We start from the raw sequence: 26706 nt of genomic DNA, 5'->3' as shown, positions 1-26706 counted from the left end.
GTGACCCCCCTTGTTCTGGATGTCCCCAGCCAGGGGAAACATCCTCCCATCATTTACCCCATCAAGCCCCTTAAGAATTTTATACGTTTCAATATGATTGCCTCTCGTTCTTAAATCTAGAGAATATAGGCCTCGTCTACTCAATCTCTCCTCATAGGACCAATCCCCTCATCCCAAAAATCAGTTTAGTGAACCTTTGTTGCACTCCCTCTAAGGCAAATATATCCTTCGTTGGGTAAGGAGACAAAAACTGTGACCTCGCCAAGATCTTAGACAATTGCACAAAAGCTAAATGCTGTGGATGTTGGAAACCTGAAATAAAAACAGAAAGTGCTGGAAAATCTCAGCAGATCAGGCAGCATCTGTGGAGAGAGAAACAGAGTTAACGTTTCAGCTCTACGACCCTTCACCAGGACTGCAGTTATAAAGCGTATGCTGAGAGTGTACGAAGGGCTGGTCCCTTTGCTGCTGAGGTGTGACTGGGCTGACATGGATATATTGCTGTTGTCTGTTTACAGTGGAACCGCAGGAATGAGAAGGGTGAGACGGTGTTACACCGAGCGTGCATCGAAGGTAACCTGAAACACGTGCAGTGTCTGGTGGAGAAGGTAAAGTGCTCACCTGCTGGGGGAAGATGGGACCTGGAGGAGTTCAGCAAGGTTATCTGGTTTCTCTTCCCACCCCCCCTCTGCTGGACTGTAGTATAAAGGTGCTGGTTTCTGGCACGAGTAGTCACCCGGTCAGTACTCTGAGATCTTCCGCTGTGGTTGGTTCCAACTGGTTTTCAAACCAAAACTTGCTCAGGAGATCAGTTCAACTGAAGGCGGCCCCTCAGTTCATTTGATCTCATCCTTGCGCCGTGCCAACTCTGCTGTGCCCGCTGCAGCATTTGAACTGAGTCCAGTGTCCTGACCTCGGTCACTTGATGGTCATACTCTGTCTAAAGTGCTTAGTGAGGGAGTGGGGAGGGGTGCTTGTTACAGAGAATACTCTGAACTATTTACCTTTTCAGTACAGCTTGTCTGTTTGATGTGTCAGTTCATTTGGTAACTAACCTGCCTGTATTCACTTAGGGAGACACAAAGGAGGAGGCCATTTCAGCCCCTCCAGCCTGCTCCTCCATTCAGTCAGATCATGGGAGATTTGTATAATAACTCTATTTACCCATGTTTGCTCCATACCCCTTGATAATATAAATCTGTCATAAAATCATACAGCACAGAATAAGGCCATTCAGCCCATCTTCTCTGTGCTAGCGCTTTGAAAGAGCTATTCAATTGTTCCCACTCCTAGGCTCTTTTCCCCCATAGTCCTGCAAATTTTTCCTTTCAACTATTTATCCAATTCCCTGTTGAAAGTTTTATTATTGAATCTGCCTCCACCGCCTTTTCAGGCAGCGCAATCCAGATCACAACAACTCACTGCGTATTGATCTCGGTTGTGAAATTTTCAATTAACCCTGCCCCCAGCCCAGGGCTCATGGCCACTTGGGGCACAGAGTTCTGGATTTCCACTGCACTTTGTGGACAAAGTACTTTCTGTTTCCACTCCTGAACAACCTCCAACATTGCTACTGGAGATGAGCGGTACATGGCCTGCTAGGTGGCAGGGCAAAGCTGGTGACTGCTGCAGATGTGTCCCAGAGGCATGCGTGTTGGGAGTAGAAGACCAGTTTCCAGTAATGTTTGCTCTGTGCCTTCCCTGGCACCCTGAAGACAGCACACTGAGGGGTGATTATAGATTGACCTGCACTGAGCAGAGGCTACCTTTGCTCACTTCACCATCCAACAGCGAAGCTCGGGTCGTTGCTTAGATCTTTGTGCTGTTTATAAATGAGAAAATTTGTTTCGAAACAGTCTGTTATTTCTGAGTGCCTTTGACCCAGTTTCTAATTGTCGATTGATTTCCAACTGGTGTTGTTTCAGGGCCACCCCCTGAATCCCAGAGATTACTGTGGCTGGACACCATTACACGAAGCCTGCAACCACGGCCATCTGGGTGAGTCTTCACTATTGTCAGAAACCGTACACAGATGGAGAGGGCTTGTTCCTCTGCTGAAAGTACAAGAGGGAGAGCGGGTCTAAACTCAGTAAGAGTAGAAGACCGTGAAATTAGTTTTAATTTCTACAGAGTGAGGATGTGAGGGGAGGAAAAGTGCGTAGAGCAGGATATTTGGATCTTGAGAGGGAAGTTCAGAGCAGTGCTGACCCGTGTCTCCACGATTTTAAACCACAGCTGTTGTCCTCCTCAGAAATTGTCCGATATCTCTTGGATCACCATGTGAATGTGAATGATGCTGGTGGGCCCCACTGTGAGGGGATCACGCCTCTTCATGATGCCATCACCTGCGGAAACTTCAAAGTCGCTGAGCTACTGATTAAAATGGGAGCATCTGTGACAATCAAAAACGCCAAGGTAAGTAACTGTGGCAGCCAGGAACGCTGAGCTCGTTAACTATGAGGGTCAGGACGGTTGGGAATGCTGGAGTCAGTAACTGTGACGGTCGGGAATGCCAGGCTTGGAGGCAGTAGCATAGTGGTAATGTCACTGGACTAGTAATCCAGAGGCCCAGACTAATGCCCTGGGGGCACGGGTTCAAATCCCACTATGGCAGTTGGTGAGATATATTTCAATTAATTAAAAAAATTCAATTATTTAATAAAATATCTGGATTTGAAACCTAGTCTCAGTAATGGTGCCATGAAACTATCATCGATTGTTGTAAAAACCCAGCTGGTTCACTAATGCCCTTTAGGGAAGGAAATCTGCTGTCCTTACCTGATCTGGCCTACATGTGACTCCAAACCCACAGCAATGTGGCTAACTCTTAAAATGCCCTCTGAAATGGCCTAGCAAACCACTCAGTTCAAGGGCAATTAAGGATGGGCAACAAATGCTGGCTTTGCCAGTGATGCCCACATTCCATGTAAGAAAATAAATTGTGGAGTTGGGAATGCCGGTGTTGCTAATAGTGAGGATCAGGAATGCCGGGCTCGGTACCCGTGATGGTCGGGAATACCGGGGAGCTGGTCTGTCGGGTGTCGGGAGCCCAGGCTGTGGGTGTTGGGATCATCATGTTGTACCCTGGATCCTCTACTGTCTTCCTCCCCTTGCTGTTCGCTCTGATCTCAGACTTGGGAATTTTATCTGGGAACTATTGCCAATTTCTGCCTCCCGTTAGGTTAAAGATCAAGTGAATAACTAGGAATGTAATGGAGTGCTGACTGATCCCAATCAAACCCCACTCCTCTAAATGGTCACTGCCCTCAAGAGTTTGAGTCCTTCTCTAACTGAATGCTTTGCTTCTCTTGTTTGATGTTCAGGGTCATACCCCGCTGGATAGTCTGCACGCGTGGCGCCAGACCTACTTCAAGCACCTTGACCAGGACACCAAGCAGCAGTGCAAATGCATCGAGAGGATGCTGAGGAGCAGCTCCACGAGAGGTGGCGGCACAACACAGGGTTCGATATCTGTTCCTAAACCCGTTGTTACTTGACCAGACTAGTGGGATGCTGGATCTTCATCACACTGACCACAGTTGAGCTCAGCCCCGATTCTTGGTTGCGTTGACCGGGCCACCATAGGGCACCAAATCACATCACATTCTGGGGAGGCCATAAGAATAAGGCAATCAAAAAAACCAGAGGCTGCTCTTATCAACTCAGCACGAAAGTACTGGAAACGTGTGGCATTCCATTGCTTCCAATTGCTGTACCTGTCCTGGGAGCGTTTGATGGGGACAATGTAGAGGGAGCTTTACCAGGTGATAGTCCGAGCACGGCACCAGCCACATGGAGGCCGCCGAGACGCGGGAGACATACACCTGCGGTCGATTCAGGACCATCCTCCTCCAGACCTCCACGTGAAGGCGCTGGAGTCGGGATGGAGTTTCCGCCAGACGTCCACCAAGTTGAGGGAGCTGATCAGTTCCCTCAACTTCTCCACCGATGCTTGGCCGTACTGGGGACCGGAGGGATCCCCCACCTCGAGAGTACAATTAAAATCCCCCCCGAGGATGATACACTCGCCGCTATCAATGGAGCTTAAGAGAGCGGACACTTCTGCAAAGAAGCGCGCTTGCAACGCGCCGGGCCTGGACTCGTACACGTTCACAAAGTGGAGCGGCACGCTACCCAGGCGAACGGCGAGGTGGAGCAAACGGCCCCGCACTAGCTCCTTGACCCCCAAGATCTCCGGCTGAAAAGTCAGGGCCAACAAGATAGCCACCCCACTAGAAATAGGGGTGAGGTGACTCATGTAGACCCCACTCTGCCACTCCAGGAGCCAGGTGGCTTCGTCTCCCGGAACGGTGTGGGTTTCCTGCAGGAAGCTCACCGCATATCTCCCTTCCTTGAGGACTGAGAGATTGTGAAATCTGCGGTGAGACCCCCTGCTGCCGTTGATGTTGAGGCTGGCTGTGGTTATCTTCATTGCAAAGGTACTTAAAAACAGTCACCAACACCTCACTGTGAGGAGGGAGTTGAAGTGCACCTGGCCCTCCACTCCCCCAGCAACCCATTGAGAAATGGATTAAAACGGCGCCTCTCAACCAGTTTCACACCCGCACCCATGCCCGCTTTCTTCAGGGCGGCACGGACGGACTGGATGATCAGCGCCAGAATCGACCAACGGCTATGGGCCAGCTGAACCTTATTGTGGCAACCCCTGCAAGCCGCGAGGAAATCCCGGAGTTCCGCCGTGGGGATGAGAGGAGACTTGGTGGGAGGCACGAGGGACTCCACCACCTCACTGGCGATGGAATCAAGAACGTCCTCCGTGCCCCACACCGAGTCCTCCGGGTCGTCACCACCAGTGGCCGGCACACCGACCACACACTGTCCCGGCCGCGCCAGCTGGTCCCGCCTCCGTCATGATCCCACCCCCAGGATTGATGGTGGAGGAGTCTTCTCTGGGTCTAGAATGGAACTGGAGCTTGTGGATACCAGCGGTTCAGGAGCCCCCCCCGCCCTCCCCAGGTTAATGAGTGGTCCAGGGGAGATGGAAGTGCCCGGCTCTGGAAATCCAACCAGAGCCGGGACCAGAGGCAGAGAGAGGAGGCCATCACCTGCCCCGCCAGCGCCCACAGACCCAGCAGTCCGGGACCAGAGGCAGAGAGAGGAGGCCATCTCCTGCCCCGCCAGAGCCCACAGACCCAGCAGTTGGGGTAAAAATTTCAATTATAACTGGGTCGGGTGTCTCCTGGTTGGTGGTGGATTTTGGCTGGGAGGGCCGACCCTTTGGGGCCACCCCCTCCTCTCCACTCAGGGCACCTGACCCAGTGGCAGACGGGGAGGCTTCTCCAGGAGCGTCCCCAGGCTCCCCCACCACAAGTAGGGCTCCACTTGCTCCCACAGGAGGGTCTGCATGTACAGGGGTCTCCCCCTCCCCTCCATCCTGAGGAATAGGGAGCTCCTGACCAGACTTTGCCGCCTTCATGTTGGTGGTAGCAGGGGGAACCTGGGGACCTGAACCAGGAGACAGCTCCCCTCCAACAGATGGGCCCCGAGTTACCTCCGTGGAGGGGTGCCTTCCCCTCTTTTTCCCACTAGGGCCCAGAGGCTCAGAGACCTCCATGTCATCAGAGGCCTCCACACCCGCACCCTCCTTTTTTTTTAGTTAGTCTGTGCCTGATCCCAGCCCTGAGACAGGTGGCTTCCCCGGGAACGGACCTTGGGATGGGCTCAGGCTCGAGTTGTGTCATGGTGTCCAGGGGACACGCTTCTCTGTGTTTATTTTTTCCCTGCGCCTTCCTTCCACTCGAATGGGAACCCCCCCTCCCTGCCGGAGGCTGTGAAAACCACAACCTCCGGAACCAACTGAGCGGTGTCTGCACGATGTGTGGGGGGAGTGGGAGGAGGTGCATTGGCGCCACCCTGGGCCGCTGAGGTGGAGTTGGCGGCCGGGAGGTTGGGGCAGTTCTTACGAACATGCCCCACCCCTTTGCAGACATGGCACCGCGCTCCGTCCGAGGTCCAGAAGACACGGTAGGCCATCCCCTGGAACTCTACATCGAAGTGGCCCTCCAAGACCTCCTCCTGCGCCAGCTGCATAAATAGCTGGCGGCGGAAGGAGTAGACATGTTAGAGGCTGTGCTCCCGAAGACTGAGCGGGATTGGGGTGATCCCCGAATGAAGGGTGGGACATTTGATGACATTATCCGCTGCGCAGTGGCTCCCAGAGGTTCCACCGGCAGCAATGTACCCCCCCCCCCCCCCCCCCCCCCACAGTGAGCCCTTTATTCAGGGACATGGCCCACTCAGTTTTCAGGAAGAATACAGCCTTGCCGTACATTTTGAAGCTGCCACAATGGCCGAGGGGCCGACAACCTCAGCCATTGCCTTTACACAGGCCTCGAAAGACATATTGGGATGGGTACCCCACGGCTCGATGTAATTAATTTAAAAGGTGACAGAGCCACAGAGGCTACTGCCGCATAGGTATGATAGGGCCCTGCCACCAGTGATGATGGGCTTGCCAGGGGTTCAAGAGCCAAACCCACCCCCAAATTGCAGGCAAACAAATGTTTCCAAGAAAAAGCAGCTCGTAGGTTTGGGGAGAGGCTGAGGGTATACAGAAAAGGGGAAAGAAAAGCTGCAAGCGATGACTTTGATTTTTTTCCTGAAAGGTTGGTACTCTGAGTACTGTAACCACACCTGGTCTTCTAGTTGTGGGAGGGGTCTTCACCTGGGTCAGCCGAAGGCTGCCCAGGCACCAGCTAGATCTTTCTGTCTCGTTAGCCAGGGAGCTTCAGCTGACCCAGGCTGGGCAATTCGGGTAGGGAGGGAGCTTCCTTGGTATTCAAATGCAACTGCACTGCTCTCTGTAGAATTGTACAGCCCCCACCCCTTGTTGGTCCAGCCTCTTCCACCTCCCATAAAATTCTGGTGCTCGGCACCCATCTCAAAATCCAGACTTTTCCAAAGTCTTTCCTCCTCTGCAGCAAAAGTTGTTCAAAGTTTTTTGCAGTTCTCTCCTCAGCTCTCCCTCTCCAGCAACTGACTGCAGCACTGTCAGCTGCACCTCGTAGAGGCACTCAGGATTCCCAATCAGAGAGCAGCCAACCCCAGTTTTTGTTTTTTTCTCTCCAAGCTGGCCTTTATTCTCCAGGCCCCCTTTATATACATATTTTTAAAATAACTTTATTAAAACAGAAAAATAAATCAAAAACTCAAATTAAAATGCCATTCTCGGCATTGACAATGCACTCCAGTCCCTTCGGTGCCCACCAGTCGCGGAAGGCCTCAAGCGTACCGGCAGACACCGCATGCTCCTTCTCCAGGGACGCTCAGTCTCGAACGTAACCACGGAAGAGGGGCAGGCAAGCAGGGAGGACGGACCCCCCAACGGCCCGCAGCCTGGACCTGTGAATTGTCACCTTGGCCAGACCCAAGATCAGACCGACGAGGAGATCCTCCTCTGGGCCCATGCCCCTCCTCACCGGGTGCACAAAGATTAGGAGTGTGGGACTGAAGTGCAGCCCCTTCAAATACTCAAACGGGCTGCAACCTCGCACACTCCATATATACACGGAACACTGACTCGTCCAGGCGGCCGGGGAGTCCATGAACCTGCTTAAAAGTTTATTGCACGGGACTGCCCTGTGCAACACCCTCCACCCCAGGTCCCCGATGTAAAGGGGGAGGACTCCCGCATAGAGAGACCTCCATCTGAGTTTCCCCTCGCCACCAGATGGCAATGCGGACCGCCAGGGCGTGTCCGGCCGGCTGACGAAGACAAGGAAGTGAAGTGTGTGCAGGAGCAGCCCGTACAGGAAACGCCCTCTGCGTCGATTGGAATGGCACGGAGGGCATTTCCGAGAGGCGGCCCGTGTTGTGCGGGACCGGCTCCCGAGGAGGGTTTCGGGGCCTGGGTCCGATGTGCAGTTCCGGCCAAGTGGGGGTCAGCTCAGCCGGGATTGCTCCGCTCTCCTGAGCCCCCTCGCCACCCGCAGTGAGGGACGCCCCGGGGCCTTCGGCCACTCCGCCGCCCACCGGTCCGTCCCCGGAGTTGGCCTCCTGGACAGTCGAGGGCCTCTCCTCCGCTGGCGGGGCAGCGCCCTGACTGGAGGCGACCATGAATAGATTCCGGTAAAAGACAGGCAACTCCCTCAGAGAGGCGTGGCTAACGGTCTTCGCCGGGAGCTGTGTGTCATCTTGAAGGCAGTGACGCTGGCGGAAAAAATACATCACCAGTGCACACCATCTGGGAGGGCGCTCGACGTACAGGTATCTCTGCAGGGTCCGAAGGCAGAGAGTCGCAGTCTGGGTGCGGATGCACACCAGCGACTGGCCGCCCTCCTCAATCGGGAGACTCAGGATCGCGGCAGAGACCCAGTGTTTCCTCTTGCCCCAGAAGAAATCAACGAGTTTCTTCTGGATCCTGGTGGCGAATGCGGGGGGTGGGGCCAAAGTGACCAACCGGTACCACAGCATGGAGGCCACCAGTTGGTTTATGACCAGCGCTCGGCCCCTGTAGGAAAGCACTCGGAGCAGTCCTGTCCAGCGCCCCAGCCGAGCGGTAACTTTCGCCTCCAACTCCTGCCAGTTTGCCGGCCAGGCTTCCTCAGCGGGGCTAAGGTGGACTCCCAGATAGAGGAGGTGCGTGGTGCTCCACGCAAAAAGGGTCAACTCCTCCAGCAGGGAGTGCACCCACCACTGACCCACCAGGAGACCGGAACATTTCTCCCAATTGATCCTCGCGGTGAACGTGGCAGAAAAGGTCTGCTGGCAGTCGCGCATCCTCCGCAAGTCAACGGGATCTGTGACCGCGAGGAGCACATCGTCTGCGTAACCCAAGAGGACGACCCGCATGGCCGGCTCGTGCAGAGCCAATCCTGTCAACCTCCTGCGAAGCAGGCACAGGAACGGCTCCACGCAGATGGTATACAATTGGCCGGACATGGGGCATTCCTGACGCACTCCTCTCCCAAAGCGAAGGCTGCCGTCGAGGATCCGTTAACTTTGACTAGACACTCTGCGGCGGCGTATAAAAGTCGGACCCGGGCCACAAAATGCGGCCCATGTCTGAAAGCGCGCAGAGTCCCGAAAAGGTATTCGTGATCCACCCTGTCGAATGCCTTCTCCTGATCGAGGGAGAGAAAGGCGACCGACTGACCAGTCCTCTGGGAAAGATGGATCAGGTCCCGGACCAGGTGGATGTTGTCCTGGATGGACCAGCCGGGGACCGTGGAGGACTGGTCGGGGTGGATCATGTGGGCCAGCACGGAGCCCAGGCGGGTAGACATAGCCCGGGCAAAGATCTTATAATCAGTGCTGAGGAGGGAGACCGGACGCCAGTTTTTAAGCAGGTGGAGATCGCCCCTCTTCAGCAGCAGGACGATGACTGCCCTGCGCCACGAGAGTGGCATCTCCCCGGTTGCCAGGCTTTCCCCAGGACCCGTGCATTATCATCCCCCAGGACGTCCCAGAACGTCGTGAGGAACTCCACGCTCAGCCCGTCCAGCTCCGGGGATTTGCCCCTCGCGAGTTGGTGGAGGGCGTCGGTCAGCTCCGCCAACGTGACGGCATGACCGAGGCGGGACTCCAAATCGAGCACCTCCCTCTCTCGGCGCCTGATCTCGGCTTCCCGCCTCTTGGTCGACCCCTTCGCGTACTCCTGACAGAAGATGCGGATGTAAGTCTTGCCCACATCCCACCATAGCCTCAAGGAGGGGAAGCCCCCCTGCTTCCTTCTCCATTCAGCCCAGAATCGATGGAACGAGTACCGGAATCGCTCGTCTTCCATCAGCCGGTTGTTAAAGTGCCAGTACACGGACCCTGCCCGCGTGCGGTGCGGAATGAACTCCGCCCACACCAGGTGGTGGTCCGAGCATGGAGGCCGCCAAGATGCGGGAGACGTACGCCTGCGAAAAGTAGAGGCAGTCGATTTGGGACCACCCTCCTCCAGACCTCCACGTGAAGGCGCTGGGGTCAGGATGGAGATTGTGCCAGACGTCCACCAAGTTGAGAGAGCTGATCAGTTCCCTCAACTTCTCCACCGACGCTTGGCCGCTCTGGGGACCGGAGCGATCCCCCACCTCAAGGGTACAGTTAAAATCCCACCCCCGAGGATGATGCATTCGCCGCTATTGATGGAGCTCAAGAGAGCGGACACTTCTTCAAAGAAGTGCACTTGCAACGCGCCTGGTCTGGGCGCGTACACGTTCACAAAGTGGAGCGGCACGCTACCTAGGCGAACGGCGAGGTGGAGCAAGTGGCCCGGCACTAGCTCCTTGACTCCCAAGATTTCCGGCTGAAAAGTCGGGGCCAACAAGATAGCCACCCCACTAGAAATAGGGGTGAGGTGACTCACGTAGACCCCACCCTGCCACTCCAGGAGCCAGGTGGCTTCGTCTCCCGGAATGGTGTGTGTTTCCTGTAGAAAGCTCACCGCATATCTCCCTTCCCTGAGGACTGAGAGATTGTGAAATCTGCGGTGAGACCCCCTGCTGCCGTTGATGTTGAGGCTGGCTCTGGTTATCTTCATGTGAAAGGTAATTTTTAAAAAAACCCGTCACCAACACCTCACTGTGAGGAGGGAGCGGAAGTGCACCTGGCCTTCCACTCCCCCAGCAACCCATTGAGGAACACATTAAAACGGCGCCTCTCAACCAGTTTCACACCCGCGCGCTTGCCCGCTTTCTTCAGGGCGGCACGGACGGACTGGATGATCAGCGCCAGATTCGACCAACGGCCGAGGGCCAGCTGAACTTTATCGCGGCAACCCCTGCAAACCGCGAGGAAATCTCGGAGTTCCGCCGTGGGGATGAGAGGGGACTTGGTGGGAGGCACGAGGGACTCCACCACTTCACTGGCGATGGAATCAAGGTCGTCCTCCGTGCCCACATCGAGTCCCCATCCTCCTCCAGGTCGTCACCGCCAGCGGCCGACACATCCACCACACACTGTGGGGCGGACGTCCCGGCCGCGCCAGCTGGTCCCGCCTCCGTCACGATCCCACCCCCAGGATCAATGGCAGAGGAGTCCTCTCTGGGTTCTAGGATGGAACTGGAGCCTGTGGACGCCAGCAGTTCAGGACCCCCCTCCATCTCTGTCCCCAGGCCAATGAGCGGTCCAGGGGAGACGGAAGCTTCCGACTCTGGATATCCAGCCGGAGCTAAGACCGGAGACAGAGAGGAGGCAATCTCCCGCTCCGCCAGCACCCACAGACCCAGCAGATAGGACAAAATTTTCAATTGTAATCGGGTCGGGTGCCTCCTGGTTGTGAGTGGATTCTGGCAGGGAGGGCCGACCCCTCTGGGCCTCCCCCTCCACTCCACTCAGGGCACCCGACCCAGTGGCATCCCCAGGCTCCCCCACCACAAGCAGGGCTCCACTGGCTTCCCCTGGAGGGGCCACATGTCCAGAGGCCTTCCCCTCCCCTCCATCCTGACGGGTAGGGAGCTCCTGCTCAGGCTTTGCAGCCTTGATGGTGGTGGTGGCAGGGGGAACGTGGGGACCCGAAACAGGAGACAGCTCCCCTCCAACAGATGGACCCTGCACCTCAGGGCTCCTTGTTATCTCTGTGGAGGGGTGCCTTCTCCTTTTTCCCACTCGGGTGCGGAGGCTCAGAGACCTCCATGTCATCAGAGGCTTCCGCACCCTCTTTTTTTTCGTTACCCTGGGCCTGAGCCCAGCCCTGGGACAGGTGGATTCCGTGGGAACGGGCCTTGGGCTGAGCTCAGGCTCAGGTTGTGTCACGGTGTCCAGGGGACGCGCCTCTTGGTGTTTATCTTTGCACCGTGCCTTCCTTCCACCCGGACGGGCACTCCCCTCCCCACCGGAGGCTGTGAAAACCACCCCGGGCCGCTGAGGTGGAGTTGACAGCCGGGAGGTTGGGACAGTTCTAACGAACATGCCCCACCCCCTTGCAGGCACGGCAACACGCCCCGTCCGAGGTCCAGAAGACACGATAGGCCATCCCCTGGAATTCCACATTAAATTGGCCCTCCGAGACCTCCTCAGGCGCCAGCTGCATAAATAACTGGCGGCGGAAGGAGAACACATGCCGGAGGCTGTTTTCCTGAAGACCGAGCAGGATTGGGGTGATCCCCGACCTCACCTCCCCCAGGTGGTGCAGGTGGAGGAGGAGGAGCTCACTGGGAATGAAGGGCGGGACATTGGACAACATTATCCGCTGCGCAGTGGCCCCTAGAGGGTCCACCGGCAGGAAGGTCCCCCCCACAGTGAGCCCCTTACTCAGGGCCAGGGACACGGCCTGCTCGGTCTTCAGAAAAAACACAGCCATACATCTTTGAGGCTGCAACAATGGCCGAGGGGCCGACAACCTCGGCCATTGCCTTTACGCAGGCCTCAATGGACATGTTGGGCTGGGGATAGCTCTTCACCACATGGCTGGGATGTTAGCAATTTAAAGGGTGACGCTTCTGGATAGGTAGTAGAGGGCCCCGCCACCGGTGACGAAGGGCATGCCATGGATCTAAAACCTAAACCCACCCTAAATTGTAGGCTTGTAATTCAAAAAACTTGAAAGATTCACAAACAAACAACAGGTTAGGGGAGAGGCTGAGGAAATAGGGAAAGGGAAAGACAGGCTGTGAGGGATGACTTGCTCTCAGGAGGTGGTGCACACAGCACACTTAAAACAGTCTCTGTCAGCACACTTGGTCTTCCAGTCTTCTGGTTGGGGGAGGCGTCTTCAGCTGGGTCAGCTGAAGCTGCCCAGGCATTATATATCCCCTTCCGTCTATTTAGCCAGGTAGCTTCAGCTGACCCAGGCTGGGCAATTGGGGCGGGGAGGGAGCTTCCTTTTAACTTTAGTGCAACTGCACAGCTCCCTGCAGAATTGAATAGCCCCCCCCCTCTTCTTCTTCTGGCCTCTCCAACCTCTCCCAACAGTCCAAATAAATATAAGTCTGGTGCTTGACACCCACCTCAAAATACAGCCATATTCCAAAGTCTTTCCTCTGCAGCAAAAGTTGTTGAAAAGTTTTTGCAGTTCTCTCCTCAGCTTTCCCTCTCCAGCAGCACCTGCAGCACTGTCAGCTGCACCTCGTTGAGGCACTCAGGATTCCCAATCACAGAGCAGCCAATCCCATGCAGTACCTGTCCTGGGAGTGTTTGATGGGGACAGTGTAGAGGGAGCTTTATTCTGTATCTAACCCTGTACTGTACTTGTCCTGGGAGTGTTTGATGGGACAGTGTAGAGGGAGCTTTTTTCTGTATCTAACCCTGTACTGTACCTGTCCTTGGAGTGTTTGATGGGGACAGTGTAGAGGGAGCTTTATTCTGTATCTAACCCCGTACTGTACTTGTCCTGGGAGTGTTTGATGGGGACAGTGTAGAGGGAGCTTTATTCTGTATCTCACCCTGTACTGTACCTGTCCTTGGAGTGTTTGATGGGGACAGTGTAGAGGGAGCTTTATTCTGTATCTAACCTCCGTGCTGTACCTGTCCTGGGAGTGTTTGATGGGGGACAGTGTAGAGGGAGCTTTACTCTGTATCTAACCCCGTGCTGTACCTGTCCTGGGAGTGTTTGATGGGGGACAGTGTAGAGGGAGCTTTACTCTGTTCTTATATGTAGAAGATTGTCATTTGCTTTCATTGCTATTCACAGGATTGCAGCCGGTCCAGAACTTAAGAGAAAGTGATCTATTTGACTCTGAAAGTTCTCAGTCACTTGATCCAGTTGCATCGTGCTCCACTGTTTCCAAATCTCATCCCGTGGAACCAAAGTGTAGAAGTTATCAGAAGGACATGGGAGGTTTAGGAAGAAACAGGCAGAAATCGAGCAGAGCTCCCCTGACCCTGAGAAGGGTGGTCTGTGGGCTTTCACAGAGCAGTGCTGATGGCCTAGCCGATTGCAGTGGGATCCCTCTGACCTCCAGTGCACAGATGACCATTCAGAGCCGGTTAGATTGTTCAACTGTAGATGAGGAAGAATCTTCTGAAGAGGACATCTCTGTGGAGCAATTCCGGCCAGTGAGAAAACCTCACGGGGTCATGGAGCGGAGGTCACCTACTGACCCAAGAAGTGCTGAAGCTGATGGGGACCAATTGACTGCACTGATCAGTGATGGGAGTTTGAGTCAGGAAGAGCCAAGCGAGTGGGATTGTGCCAGGACAGAACAGGAGTGTGATTCGGACACTCCCAGTATTGGAACATCTGCTTACCTCCAGGCCATGCGGAGTTTAGGGAGTGCAAAATCCAGGCTTTTATCCCAAGCTTTAGCAGAGCCATCCCTTAATCCTCAGTTGCCTGCAAGAAAGTCAGCATTGATCCCAGATAGTGAGTATGTGGAAGAGGACTGGCTGGAGGATGACCTGGGTAGCAGCCGGCCCAAGAAGCGACCACGGGAGCACTCCTGGATGGGCAGTGTCACTGACCCAGAGGACCCAGGCCATGGCAGTGGAGTCGAGGCCTCTCTGGATTCTGATGTGCCTGGATCCAGTGGAAGACGCGTTCTACAGAAGAAGAGATCGAGGCAGATGCGCATGACCCAGATAGTGGACAGGGCTGTTGTTGGGAGGACGAGAAACAGCACAGGCAATGGAATGTCTGTCCCTCGCACGTCTGAAGTCATCCACACAACCAACGTACCAACCGCACCTTCCAATTCATTGGTAATATATGGAACTGTTGCTTCCTTATTCCACACCCCTTTCCTCTCCCCAACATGCTGACTCTTGCCAGGATATATGTTCCACGCTTGGCCTTCCACTCCGTAATCCTTCGGTCCTCTCTCTAGTTACTTGGTTAACGGTCTTCTCTCTAGTTACTTGGTAGTTAATGGTCCTCTCTCTAGTTACTTGGTAGTTAATGGTCCTCTCTCTAGTTACTTTGTAGTTAACGGGCCTCCGCTCAGTGATTCTTCGGTCCTCTCTCTGGTTACTTGGTTAACGGTCTTCTCTCTAATTACTTGGTAGTTAACGGGTCTCCACTCAGTAATCCTTCGGTCCTCTCTCTAGTTACTTGGTAGTTATCTGGTCTCCACTCAGTAATCCTTCTCTCTCTACAGAGTTCATCTCAACAGTTTGCACAACCTGTCAACCCAGCAGCACCTCCATCAATCAGAGTGAGGGTCAAAGTTCAAGATAACATCTTCCTGATCCCAATACCCCACAGGTATGTTATAAGCCTTTTTATTGGGTGGGAAGGGGTGGATGAGGTTATAGTCACTTAAATAGGAGCCAATGAAGCTTGATAATCCGACAACTTCGACCAACCAACACACATGGAATCTCCTGCAGAGACCAAGGCCAGATGAGGAATTAATGATCCCCCACGCGTCTCCTCCCACCTTACTTCATCTCACCCTATCAACATATCCTTCTATTCCTTTCTCCCTCATGTATTTATCCAGATTCCCCTCAAATGTATCGATACTATTCACCTCAACCACTCGCTGTGGTAGTGAGTTCCACATTCTCCCCACTCTCTGGGTAAAGAAGTTTCTCCTGAATTCCCGATTGGATTTATTCGTGACTAGTTTATATTTACGAATCTAGTTCTGGCCTCGCCTGCAAGTGGAAACATCTCTACGGTTACCCAATCAAACTCCTTTCATAATCTTAAAGACCTCTATCAGTTTTGTCTTTTCTAGAGCAAAGTGCCCCAGCCTGTTCAGTCTTTCCTGATAGGTGTAATCCCTCAGTATTGGTATCATTCTAGTGAATCTTTTTTGCGTATTTTCCAGTCCCTCTATATCTGTTTTTATAATCTGGGAGACCAGAACTGGAGACCCAGCACTCCAGGTGTGGTCTAACCAAGGTATCATGCCTTGTATGGTCTGATGTGGGTCCAGGCTAGTGACCCAGAGAGCAGGACTGTAAACCTGCCCTGGCAAGCTGGAAAATTAACTTCAACAACTATCTGGCTGGCGCCAGAAAAATCAGCAGATTGTTTTAATAAAAAAATAACTGGTTCACCCGTGTCCTTCAGGAGAGGAAACCTACCATCTTTACCCCGTTCTGGCCGACACGTGATTGCAGTCCCACACTCTGTCTCCTGATGACTAGCAAGCCCTCAGTTGTAAACCATCAGCAGTAATTGCAACCGTGCCAGCACATCTCAACAACAAATATATGAAACAGTCTGGTCTGGGCGCCAGTGTGATTCTTCTTTTGGCCAAATAGTTAGCCAATGATCTAGGCCCTTGCTGGGTTATTGGGAGGAGTGTCTGTGGACTTTTACCCAGTCTGGTCAAGGGCAGGGGTGAGCAGTGGGATATGAGGTCCTGCCTGAAGCTTTACAATCTATCAGTAGGAGCTGTGTGCTCATGGATCTCTTTACAGTTTTGGATGTGAGTTTTACCTTCTCTCCTCCTCCCCACAGTGACAGTGAGGTGCGAACTGTGTCCTGGCTGGCAGAGCAGGCCACCCAGCGATACTACCATATGTGTGGATTGCTCCCCAAGCTCACCTTGAAAAAGGAAGGGGCACTGCTCGCCCCGCAGGACCCCATCATACATGTTCTACAGAGCAATGAGGAGGTAAGACCCGTAATCACAGTCTCAACACTTGGGCAGGTACAGAGTACAGCTCTCTCTACACTGTCCCATCAAACACTTCCCAGGACAGGAGCAGCACGGAGTTAAATACAGAGTAAAGTTCCCTCTACACTGTCCCCAAAAAACACTTCCCAGGACAAGTACAGCACAGGGTTATATAGACTAAAGCTACGTTGGTTTCTCTGGTTGGATGTCTCTAACGTGGTAGATACGTGAGTGTCCATGGATGTTGCTTGTACGTTCCAGAAGGTGTTCGATAAAGTTCCACACGAGACTGTTGGGGAGGAGAAATGGAAGTGCCTGGAATTGGAGGCAAACTGTTGACATGGGCAGGGGAAATTGGTTTGGAGATCCTGACAGAGGGTAGGGATAATGGGTGTGTACTCAATTGGTAGGATGTGACAGGCAATGTTTGCCAGCAGTTTGTACTGGGGGCTCAGCTTTTCACTATATATATTTATGAAGGAACAGGGAGCTGTGTATTCAAGTCTGCTGCCAACACTAAGTTTGGTGGCATAGTGAGTAGTGTAGAGGGGAGCACTCAGTTGCATAAGGACATTGACAGGTTAAGGAGTGGGCAGAGAAAGATCAGAGTATTTTTTAAATGGTGAAAAGCTAAGAACTGTAGAGGAGCAGAGAGATATAGGAGTCCATGTATCTAATGGGCAGGTAAAATAATTTAAAAATGTCTACTGGAATGTTGGCCTTTTTATCGAGGGAGCTGGAATACAAAGGGGTGGAAGTTGCACTTCAGTTGTACAAATGTCTGATCAGACCCCGTCTGGAGAAACTGCATTCACGTTCTGGACATCACACCTCAGGAAAGATTTTTTTAAATTATTTTTTATTCTTTTCATGGGATATGGGCATCACTGGCAAGGCCAGCATATGTTGCCCATCCCTAATTACCCTTTGACAACTAGACTAGGCCATTTCAGAAGGCAGTTAAGAGTCAGCCACATTGCTGTGGGTCTGGAGTCACATGTAGGCCACACGATGGCAGATTTACTTCCATAAAGGACATTAGTGAACTGATGGGGTTTTTTAAAAATGAGAATCGATGGTAGTTTCATGGCACCATTAATGAGACTAGCTTTCAGTTCCATATTTTTATTAAGAACAAAGAAAATTACAGCACAGGAACAGGCCCTTCGGCCCTCCAAGCCTGCGCCGATCCAGATCCTCTAGCTAATTAATTAATTGAATTTAAATTCCACTAGCTGCCGTGGTGAGATTTGAGTCCCTGTCCCCAGGGCATTAGCTGGATCTCTGGATTACAAGATTAGTGACATAACCATTACGTCGCCATGTCCCCCTCCAAGATATTTTGGCTTTGGAGTGCAGTGCAGATTCACCAGAATGATCATGAGGTTAAAAGGGTCCAATTATGTGGTCAGGTTGCATAGACTGGGTTTGTATTCCTGAGCATAGATTAATTGAGGGGGTTAAGATGATTGATGGAGTTTTAGGGTAGACAAACTATTTCCTCTGGTGGGGGGAATCCAGAACAAGGGGGCAGAACTTAAAAATTAGAGCCAGGCTGTTCAGGGGTGATGTCAGGAAGCACTTCTTCACACAAAGGGCAGTGGGAATCTGGAACTCTCTCCCACAAACAGCTGTGGGTGCTGGGGATCAATTGGAAATTTCAAGGTGGAGAATGATAGATTTTTTTTTTGGGCAACCATGGCAGGTAAATGCAGATCAGTCAGGATCTAACTGAATAGTGGAACAGGCTCAAGGGGCTGAATGGCCTTCTCCTGTTCCAATGTTGGAGCAGGCAGTGAGGGTGCTGGGGTGGGTGCGGTTGGTGAGGGTGCTGGGGTGGGTGCGGTTGGTGAGGGTGCTGGGGTTGGTGCGGGCGGCGAGGGTGCTGGGGTGGGTGCGGATGGGGTGGGTGCGGATGGCGAGGGTGCTGGGGTGGGTGCGGGTGGCGAGGGTGCTGGGGTGGGTGCGGGCGGTGAGGGTGCTGGGGTGGGTGCGGGCGGCGAGGGTGCTGGGGTGGGTGCGGGCGGTGAGGGTGCTGGGGTGGGTGCGGGCGGTGAGGGTGCTGGGGTGGGTGCAGCTGGTGAGGGTGCTGGGGTGGGTGCAGGCGGTGAGGGTGCTGGCATTGCGTTAACAGATGAGGTTCTGGCTCAGAGTTGATGATGTGTTTCTCCTTTGCTGTGCATTTGCTGCACTCTGCGTCTTCTTATACTGACTAGAAGGAAAATATCCCCCTTACTGCCATTTGATGTGATTTCTCCTTTTCAGGTCCTGGCTGAGGTGCTGTCCTGGGACCTGCCTCCTCTCGCTGACAGATACAAGAGAGCCTGTGAGAGTCTGGCACTTGGTAAGGAGAGTTTTTTTTTATTTGTTCATGGATTGTGGGCGTCACAAGGTGGTGGTGAGCTGCCTCCCTGAATAGCTGCAGTCCTTGGGGTGCAGGGAGGGAATTCCCGGATTTTAACCCAACGAAGGAACGGCGATATAGTTCCAAGTCAGGACGGTGTGTGACTTGGAGGGGAACTTGCAGGTGGTGGTGTTCCCATGCATCTGCTGCTCTTGTCCTTCTAGTTGGTAGAGATCGCGGGTTTGGAAGGTGCTGTTGGAGGAGTCTTGATGAGTTGCTGCAGTGCAAGTTGTAGATGGTACACACTGCTGCCACTGTGCGTCGGTGGTGGAGGCAGTGAATGTTTGTAGACGGGGTGCCTATTAAGCACAGGGCAGCACAGTGGCGCAGTGGTTAGCACTGCATCCTCAGCTCCAGGGACCTGGGTTCGATTCTGGGTACTGACTGTGTGGAGTTTGCAAGTTCTCCCTGTGACTGCGTGGGTTTTCGCCGGGTGCTCCGGTTTCCTCCCACATGTCAAAGACTTGCAGGTAATAGGTAAATTGGCCATTGTAAATTGCCCCTAGTGTAGGTAGGTGATAGGGAATATGGGATTACTGTAGGGTTAGTATAAATGGGTGGTTGTTGGTCGGCACAGACTCGGTGGGCCGAAGGGCCTGTTTCAGTGCTGTATCTCTAAATAAAAATAAATAAATAAGCGGGCTGCTTTGTCTTGGATGGTGTCAAGCTTCTTGAGTGTTGTTGGAGCTGCACCCATCCAGGCAAGTGGAGAGTATTCCATCACACTCCTGACTTGTGCCTTGTAGTTGATGGACAGGCTTTGGGGAGACGGGAGGTGAGTTATACGCCACAGAATTCCCAGCCTCTGACCTGCTGTTGTAACCACAACATGTATGTGGCTGGTCCAGTTCAGTTTCCGATCAATGGTAACCCCCAGGATGTTGATCTTGCGGGATTCAGCGATGGTAATGCCATTGAAGGTCATGGGGAGATGGTTAGATTCTCTCTTGTTTGAGATGATCATTACCTGGCACTTGTGTGGCACAAATGTTACTTGCCACTTATCACAAGCGTGGATATTGTCCAGGTCTTGCTGCATCTGGACATAGGCTGCTTCAGTATCTGAGGAGTCACGAATCATCCGCGAACATCCCCACTCCTGACCTTATGATTGAAGGAAGGTCATTGAAGCAGCTGAAGATGGTTGGGCCTAGGACACTACCCTGAGGAACTCCTGCAGTGATGTCCTGGGACTGAGATGATTGACCTCCAACAACCACACCCATCTTCCTTTGTGCTCGGTATGACTCCAACCAGTGGAGAGTTTTCCCCCTGATTCCCATTGTGCCCTTGCTACCCTCAGTGCTTCTTCCAATTGGTGTTGAACATGGAGAAGTACTGATTCATCAGCTGAGGCGGAAGCGGTAGGTGGTAATTAGTAGGAGGTTTCCTTGCAACAATATAGTTTGGATGTCAGATATCAGATTCCCAAAGCAGGTGGTCTTCTCCCAGCTCAGTCAGGGCAGACCACATCAGAGGAGGGCCTCAAGGATGTGCTGAGTGCCATGAAGAAATGCAACACTGACATTAGCTCCTGGGAGACCTTCGCCCTGGACCAAACCCGATGGAGGCAGAGCTTGCGGGAAGGATCCCAGCATTTTGTGACTCAATGACGACAAAATGAAGAGGAAAAATGAGAGCAGCGAAAAGAACAAGCCATGACCCGAACTAATCATACATGACCAGACATCCCACGTGACAACAAATGCCCAACGTGCCATAAAGTCTGTAGATCTCTGGAGGGGGCCAGGAGCGGACCCTGCACGGAGATAACTACCGGAGAGTACCAGGTCGGGGCCTTCACTTACCTGGAGGGAGCTGGGAACGGCAGTGGACCCGACATGAAATCAGCTACCGAAGACAGTATAATTCCACACCCGGGCTTGGGACCTTCCACTTACCTGGAGGGAGTCCGGAGCGGAGGTGACAGTGGCGGACCCTGTGAGGAGACAATTACCTCTATGTGCCGGAGTTTGAAAACAAAATCACTGGAAAGCAGAGAGTTGATTGGCTGCTTAGGGACTGAGTCTAAACAACTTGGAGTTTAGAAACGTTAAAAATATTAAGTATTAATAACAAGTGGGTAGCTGGTGAGTCTTTTCTTTTGACTTAAGGTTTATTACTATTGGTGTGGTTATTACTGCTATTGGTATTGTTTTAGTATTGCTTGTGTATATTAATAGTGGTAAGGTACTTTAGTATTGGTAAAGTTTAGTATAAGCAGTAGTAAAGTCATTATTACTATTGGTAAGGTTATTAGTTTTAGCAGCAGCAGGGTTTAGCTGTAATACCAAGGTTACTATCTAATAGATAGAGGAATGGCAGGGCTGCACCAACCTCTGGAGTGCACATCCCGTGCTACGTGGGACCTCCAGGATGCTTCTCGGGTCGTGGATAACCATATGCGCAGAAAATGTTGTCAGTTGCAGCAGCTTGAGCTCTGGGTTTCGGAACTTGAGCAGTATCTGGCGACACTGCAGTGCATTCATGAGGATGAGAGCTTCATTGATAGCACGTTTATAGATGTGGTCATATCTCAGCTGAAGAGTATGTAGGGAGAGGGGGAATGGGTGACCGCCAGACAATCGAGAAGAGACAGGTAGGTAGTGCAGGAGACCCCTGAGTGTGTCTCACTCTCCAACAGATATTCAATTCTGAATACTGAGGACAGTGATGGTTCATCTGGGGAGTGCAGCCAGAGCCAAGGCCATGGCAGCATGGGTGGCTCAGCTGTACAGGGGAGGGCACAAGGAAGACTGGAAGAGCCATAGTGAAAGGATATTTGATAGTCAGGTGAACAGACAGGCTTTTCTGTGGCCGCAGATGTGAATCCAGGATGGTGCGTTGCCTGGGTCAAGGTTGTCACTGAGCGGCTGCAGAGCATCCTGAAGTGGGTGGGTGAACAGTCAGCGGTCGTGGTCCACATCAGAACCTACAACATAGGTAGAAAGAGGGATGTGGTCTTGCAGAAAGAGTTTACTGAGTTGGGTAAGAAATTAGCAGGCAGGACCTCAAAAGTAGTAATGTGCGGATCACTCCCAGTGCCACACGCAAGTATAGAAATAGGAGGATAAGACAGATGAATGTATGGCTGGAAAGTTGGTGCAGGAGGGAGGGCTTTAGATTCTTGGGACATTGGGACCGGCTCTGGGGAAGATGCAACCTGTACCGGCCGGATGGGTTGCACCTGAACAGAGCCAGGACTGAGTTCCTTGCAAATCGTTTTGCTTGTGCTGTTGGGGAGGGTTTAAACTAGTTTGGCAGGGGGATGGGAACCTGAGGGTAGATTCAGTTGGGGCAAAATCAGAAATTAAAATGGAAGGCAGAAAATTAGTGGATGAGTCTGGAAGATAGAGGAAACAATGGTTAGAAAATTTTTTTAAAAAGAGTTTGGAAGTGCTCAAGGGGATCTACTTCAATGCAAGGTGTATAGCAAATAAAGCAGATGAGCTGAGGGCACAGGTAAACACGTGGCAGTATGATATCATAGCTATTACAGAAACATGGCTTAAGGAGGGACAGGAATGGCAACTCAATGTTCCTGGTTACAGGGTTTTCAGATGCAATAGAGAGGGGGATCAAAAAGGGGCGGGGGGGGGTAGTGGCAATTTTGGTCAAAAACAATTACAGCTGTGAAGAGGGATAATATGTTGGAAAGTTCATCAAATGAGGCCATATAGATTGAGCTAAGGAACAAAAAAGGGCCAGTCACACTGCTGGGAGTGTACTATAGACCCCCAAACAGTCAGAGGGAGATAGAAGAGCAGATATGTAGGCAAATCTTTGAGAAGTGCAAGAACAATAGGGCAGTAATAGTAGGGGATTTTAACTACTCAATATTAACTGGCATAGTTTTAGTGTGAAAGGAATTGAGGGAGCAGAATTCTTGAGGTGCATTTTTTGGCCAGTATGTAGCAAGTCCAACAAGACAGGGCACAGTTTTAGACTTAGTTTTAGGAAATGAAGCTGGAACTGTATAACTCATTGGTTAGTCCACAACCTGAGTACTGTGTGCAGTTCTGGTCACCTTATTACAGAAAGGATGTAATTGCACTTTCTTCTTTCTCTTTCTTTGGCCTCCTTATCTCGAGAGACAATGGATACGTGCCTGGAGGTGGTCAGTGGTTTGTGAAGCAGCGCCTGGAGTGGCTATAAAGGCCAATTCTGGAGTGACAGGCTCTTCCACAGGTGCTGCAGAGAAATTTGTTTGTCGGGGCTGTTACACAGTTGGCTCTCCCCTTGCGCCTCTGTCTTTTTTCCTGCCAACTACTATGTCTCTTCGACTCGCCACAATTTAGCCCTGTCTTTATGGCTGCCCGCCAGCTCTGGCGAATGCTGGCAACTGACTCCCACGACTTGTGATCAATCTCACACGATTTCATGTCGCGTTTGCAGACGTCTTTAAAGCGCAGACATGGACGGCCGGTGGGTCTGATACCAGTGGCGAGCTCGCTGTACAATGTGTCCTTGGGGATCCTGCCATCTTCCATGCGGCTCACATGGCCAAGCCATCTCAAGCGCCGCTGACTCAGTAGTGTGTATAAGCTGGGGGTGTTGGCCGCTTCAAGGACTTCTGTGTTGGAGATATAGTCCTGCCACCTGATGCCAAGTATTCTCCGAAGGCAGCGAAGATGGAATGAATTGAGACGTCGCTCTTGGCTGGCATACGTTGTCCAGGCCTCGCTGCCGTAGAGCAAGGTACTGAGGACACAGGCCTGATACACTCGGACTTTTGTGTTCCGTGTCAGTGCGCCATTTTCCCACACTCTCTTGGCCAGTCTGGACATAGCAGTGGAAGCCTTACCCATGCGCTTGTTGATTTCTGCATCTAGAGACAGGTTACTGGTGATAGTTGAGCCTAGGTAGGTGAACTCTTGAACCACTTCCAGAGCGTGGTCGCCAATATTGATGGATGGAGCATTTCTGACGTCCTGCCCCATGATGTTCGTTTTCTTGAGGCTGATGGTTAGGCCAAATTCATTGCAGGCAGCCGCAAACCTGTCGATGAGACTCTGCAGGCACTCTTCAGTGTGTGATGTTAAAGCAGCATCGTCAGCAAAGAGGAGTTCTCTGATGAGGACTTTCCGTACTTTGGACTTCGCTCTTAGACGGGCAAGGTTGAACAACCTGCCCCCTGATCTTGTGTGGAGGAAAATTCCTTCTTCAGAGGATTTGAACGCATGTGAAAGCAGCAGGGAGAAGAAAATCCCAAAAAGTGTGGGTGCGAGAACACAGCCCTGTTTCACATCACTCAGGATAGGAAAGGGCGGCACAGTGGCGCAGTGGTTAGCACCGCAGCCTCACAGCTCCAGGGACCCGGGTTCGATTCCGGGTACTGCCTGTGTGGAGTTTGCAAGTTCTCCCTGTGTCTGCGTGGGTTTTCTCCGGGTGCTCCGGTTTCCTCCCACAAGCCAAAAGACTTGCAGGTTGATAGGTAAATTGGCCATTATAAATTGTCACTAGTATAGGTAGGTGGTAGGGAAATATAGGGACAGGTGGGGATGTTTGGTAGGAATATGGGATTAGTGTAGGATTAGTATAAATGGGTGGTTGATGTTCGGCCCAGACTCGGTGGGCCGAAGGGCCTGTTTCAGTGCTGTATCTCTAATCTAATCTAAAAAATGAGGAGCCACCATGTTGAATTGTGCCTTTCATATTGTCATGGAATGAGGTGATGATACTTAGTAGCTTTGGTGGACATCCGATCTTTTCTAGTAGTCTGAAGAGACCACGTCTGCTGACGAGGTCAAAGGCTTTGGTGAGGTCAATGAAAGCAATGTAGAGGGGCATCTGTTGTTCACGGCATTTCTCCTGTAGCTGACGAAGGGAGAACAGCATGTCAATGGTCGATCTCTCTGCACAAAAGCCACACTGTGCCTCAGGGTAGACGCGCTCGGCCAGCTTCTGGAGCCTGTTCAGAGCGACTCGAGCAAAGACTTTCCCCACTATGCTGAGCAGGGAGATTCCACGGTCGTTGTTGCAGTCACCGCGGTCACCTTTGTTTTTATAGAGGGTGATGATAGAAAGGGTACAAAGGAGATTTACGAGGATGTTGCCAGGACTGGAAAATTGCATCTGTGAGGAAAGATTGGATAGGCTGGGGTTGTTCTCCTTAGAACAGAGAAGGCTGATGGGGAGATCTGATTGAAATGTACAAAATTGAGGGCCTGGATAGAGTGGAGGTGAAGGGCCAATTTACCTTAGCAGAGAGGTCAGTGACGAGGGGGCATAGATTTAAAGTGATTGGTAGAAAGATTAGAGGGGAGATGAGGAAAAATCTTTTCACCCAGAGGGTGGTGTGGGTCTGGAACTCACTACCTGAAAGGGTAGTTGAGGCAGGAAACTCTCAACTCATTCAAAAGGAGTCTGGATATGCACCGCAAGTGCCATAATCTGCAGGGCTACGGACCAAATGCAGGAAGGTGGGATTAGAATAGGCGGATCATTTTTTGCCCAGCGCAGACATGTAGCCTCCTTCTGTGCCATAAACGTTCTATTATTCAGCCATCTTCGGACTCCCTGCGAGGGATAGCCAAAACAACAATCGACAATGGTTTCTTGGTCATCATTGGACTAATTTTTAATTACAGATTTATTAATTGAATTCAAATTTCACCATGTGCCTTGGTGAGATTCAAACCCCTGTCCCGGAACATTAGCCTGTGCCTCTGGATTACTAGTCCAGTGACATTACCACCACGCCGCTGCCTCTGTAATACAGACTGAGTGTTACCATTTACTCATAATCACTTCACCTCTCCGATTCTGGCCTCTTGCACATCCAATGATTTCCTTTGCCCCAGTGTTGCCAGCTGTGGTTCCAGCTGTCTAGGCCCTAAGCTCTGGAGTTACCTGCCTAAACCTCTCTACCTTCCTTCCCTCCTTTGAGATGCTCCTTAAAACCTACCTCTTTTTGGTCACCAGTCCTGAAACTCCTTATGTGACTCAGTGTCAGGTTTGTCTGATAACAGTTCTATGAAGCACCTGGGATGGTTTACCAGTTGTTGTCACTGTGCTGCACTGTTAGTATCTTTCTGTGATGGTGTTTTGTCATTCCTGATTTCGATGTCTTTCTCCAGCTGAGAATGGTCTGGTGTTAAGGGTCTGCGAGACTCAGGAGAACAGTGCCTGTTTCCGATTATCCAACCTGTCCTTGACCAAGGAGAACCTGACCCCGATCCTGCGGGCACTCAAGCTACAGACGGTCACCCGCGAGCTCCACCTCTCCGCTAACCGCCTTGGAGATGAAGCCATGGACGAGCTGCTGGCCAGCCTAGTGACCATGCCCAACCTGACGCTGCTGGACCTCTCATCCAATCACATCACACACGATGGCCTGAGGAAGCTCTGCGATGCCACCAGACTCTCCAGGGACACCCCCTTTCAGGTGAGCATCTAAACTCTCTACCAGCTCTGAGTTGCTCAGTTGTTGCTGCTGGTACAGTCATCTCAGCAACACCTCACAGAATCATTACAGTGCGGAAGGAAGCCATTCGGCCCATCGTGTCTACACCAGCTCTCCTAACGAGCATTTCACCTAGTGCTATTCCCCAGCCTTCTCTCCGTAATCCTACACATTCTTCCTTTTCATATAACTGTCTAATTCCCTTTTGAATGCCTCAATTGAACCTGACTCCACCACACTCTCAGGCAGCGCATTCCAGACCTTAACCACTTGATATATGAAGAAGTTTATCCTCCTGTCACTTTTGCTTCTTTTGCCAATTACTTTAAATCTGTGCCCTCTCGTTCTCAATCCTTTCACGAGTGGGAACAATTTCTCTCTATCTCCTCTGTCCAGACCCCTCATGATTTTGAATACCTCTATCAAATCACCTCTCAGCCTTC

General features: G+C 52.1%; 1 protein-coding gene across 3 annotated transcripts in view; it reads left to right on the top strand.

Annotated features, from left to right (window-relative positions):
• tonsl (tonsoku-like, DNA repair protein) overlaps nucleotides 1-26706 on the top strand; it is a 126765-nt gene that overhangs the window by 87913 nt on the left and 12146 nt on the right. Inside the window, exons 13-21 of one of the 3 annotated variants that reach the window (XM_068016229.1) lie at nucleotides 519-608; nucleotides 1926-1998; nucleotides 2252-2415; nucleotides 3324-3444; nucleotides 13577-14583; nucleotides 14979-15085; nucleotides 16295-16451; nucleotides 18720-18798; nucleotides 25938-26245. In XM_068016229.1, the coding sequence (XP_067872330.1) occupies nucleotides 519-608; nucleotides 1926-1998; nucleotides 2252-2415; nucleotides 3324-3444; nucleotides 13577-14583; nucleotides 14979-15085; nucleotides 16295-16451; nucleotides 18720-18798; nucleotides 25938-26245 (2106 nt within the window). Of the gene's footprint in view, nucleotides 1-518; nucleotides 609-1925; nucleotides 1999-2251; nucleotides 2416-3323; nucleotides 3463-13576; nucleotides 14584-14978; nucleotides 15086-16294; nucleotides 16452-18719; nucleotides 18799-25937; nucleotides 26246-26706 lie in introns of all 3 variants that reach the window. The other 2 variants (XM_068016222.1, XM_068016212.1) reach the window with 2 other exon arrangements.

This window comes from Heterodontus francisci, chromosome 2 (genome assembly GCF_036365525.1).
Source record: "Heterodontus francisci isolate sHetFra1 chromosome 2, sHetFra1.hap1, whole genome shotgun sequence".
Lineage (NCBI taxonomy): Eukaryota > Metazoa > Chordata > Chondrichthyes > Heterodontiformes > Heterodontidae > Heterodontus > Heterodontus francisci.
Note: the sequence above shows the minus strand (reverse complement) of the source record. Positions and strands in the feature narration are given on the sequence as shown.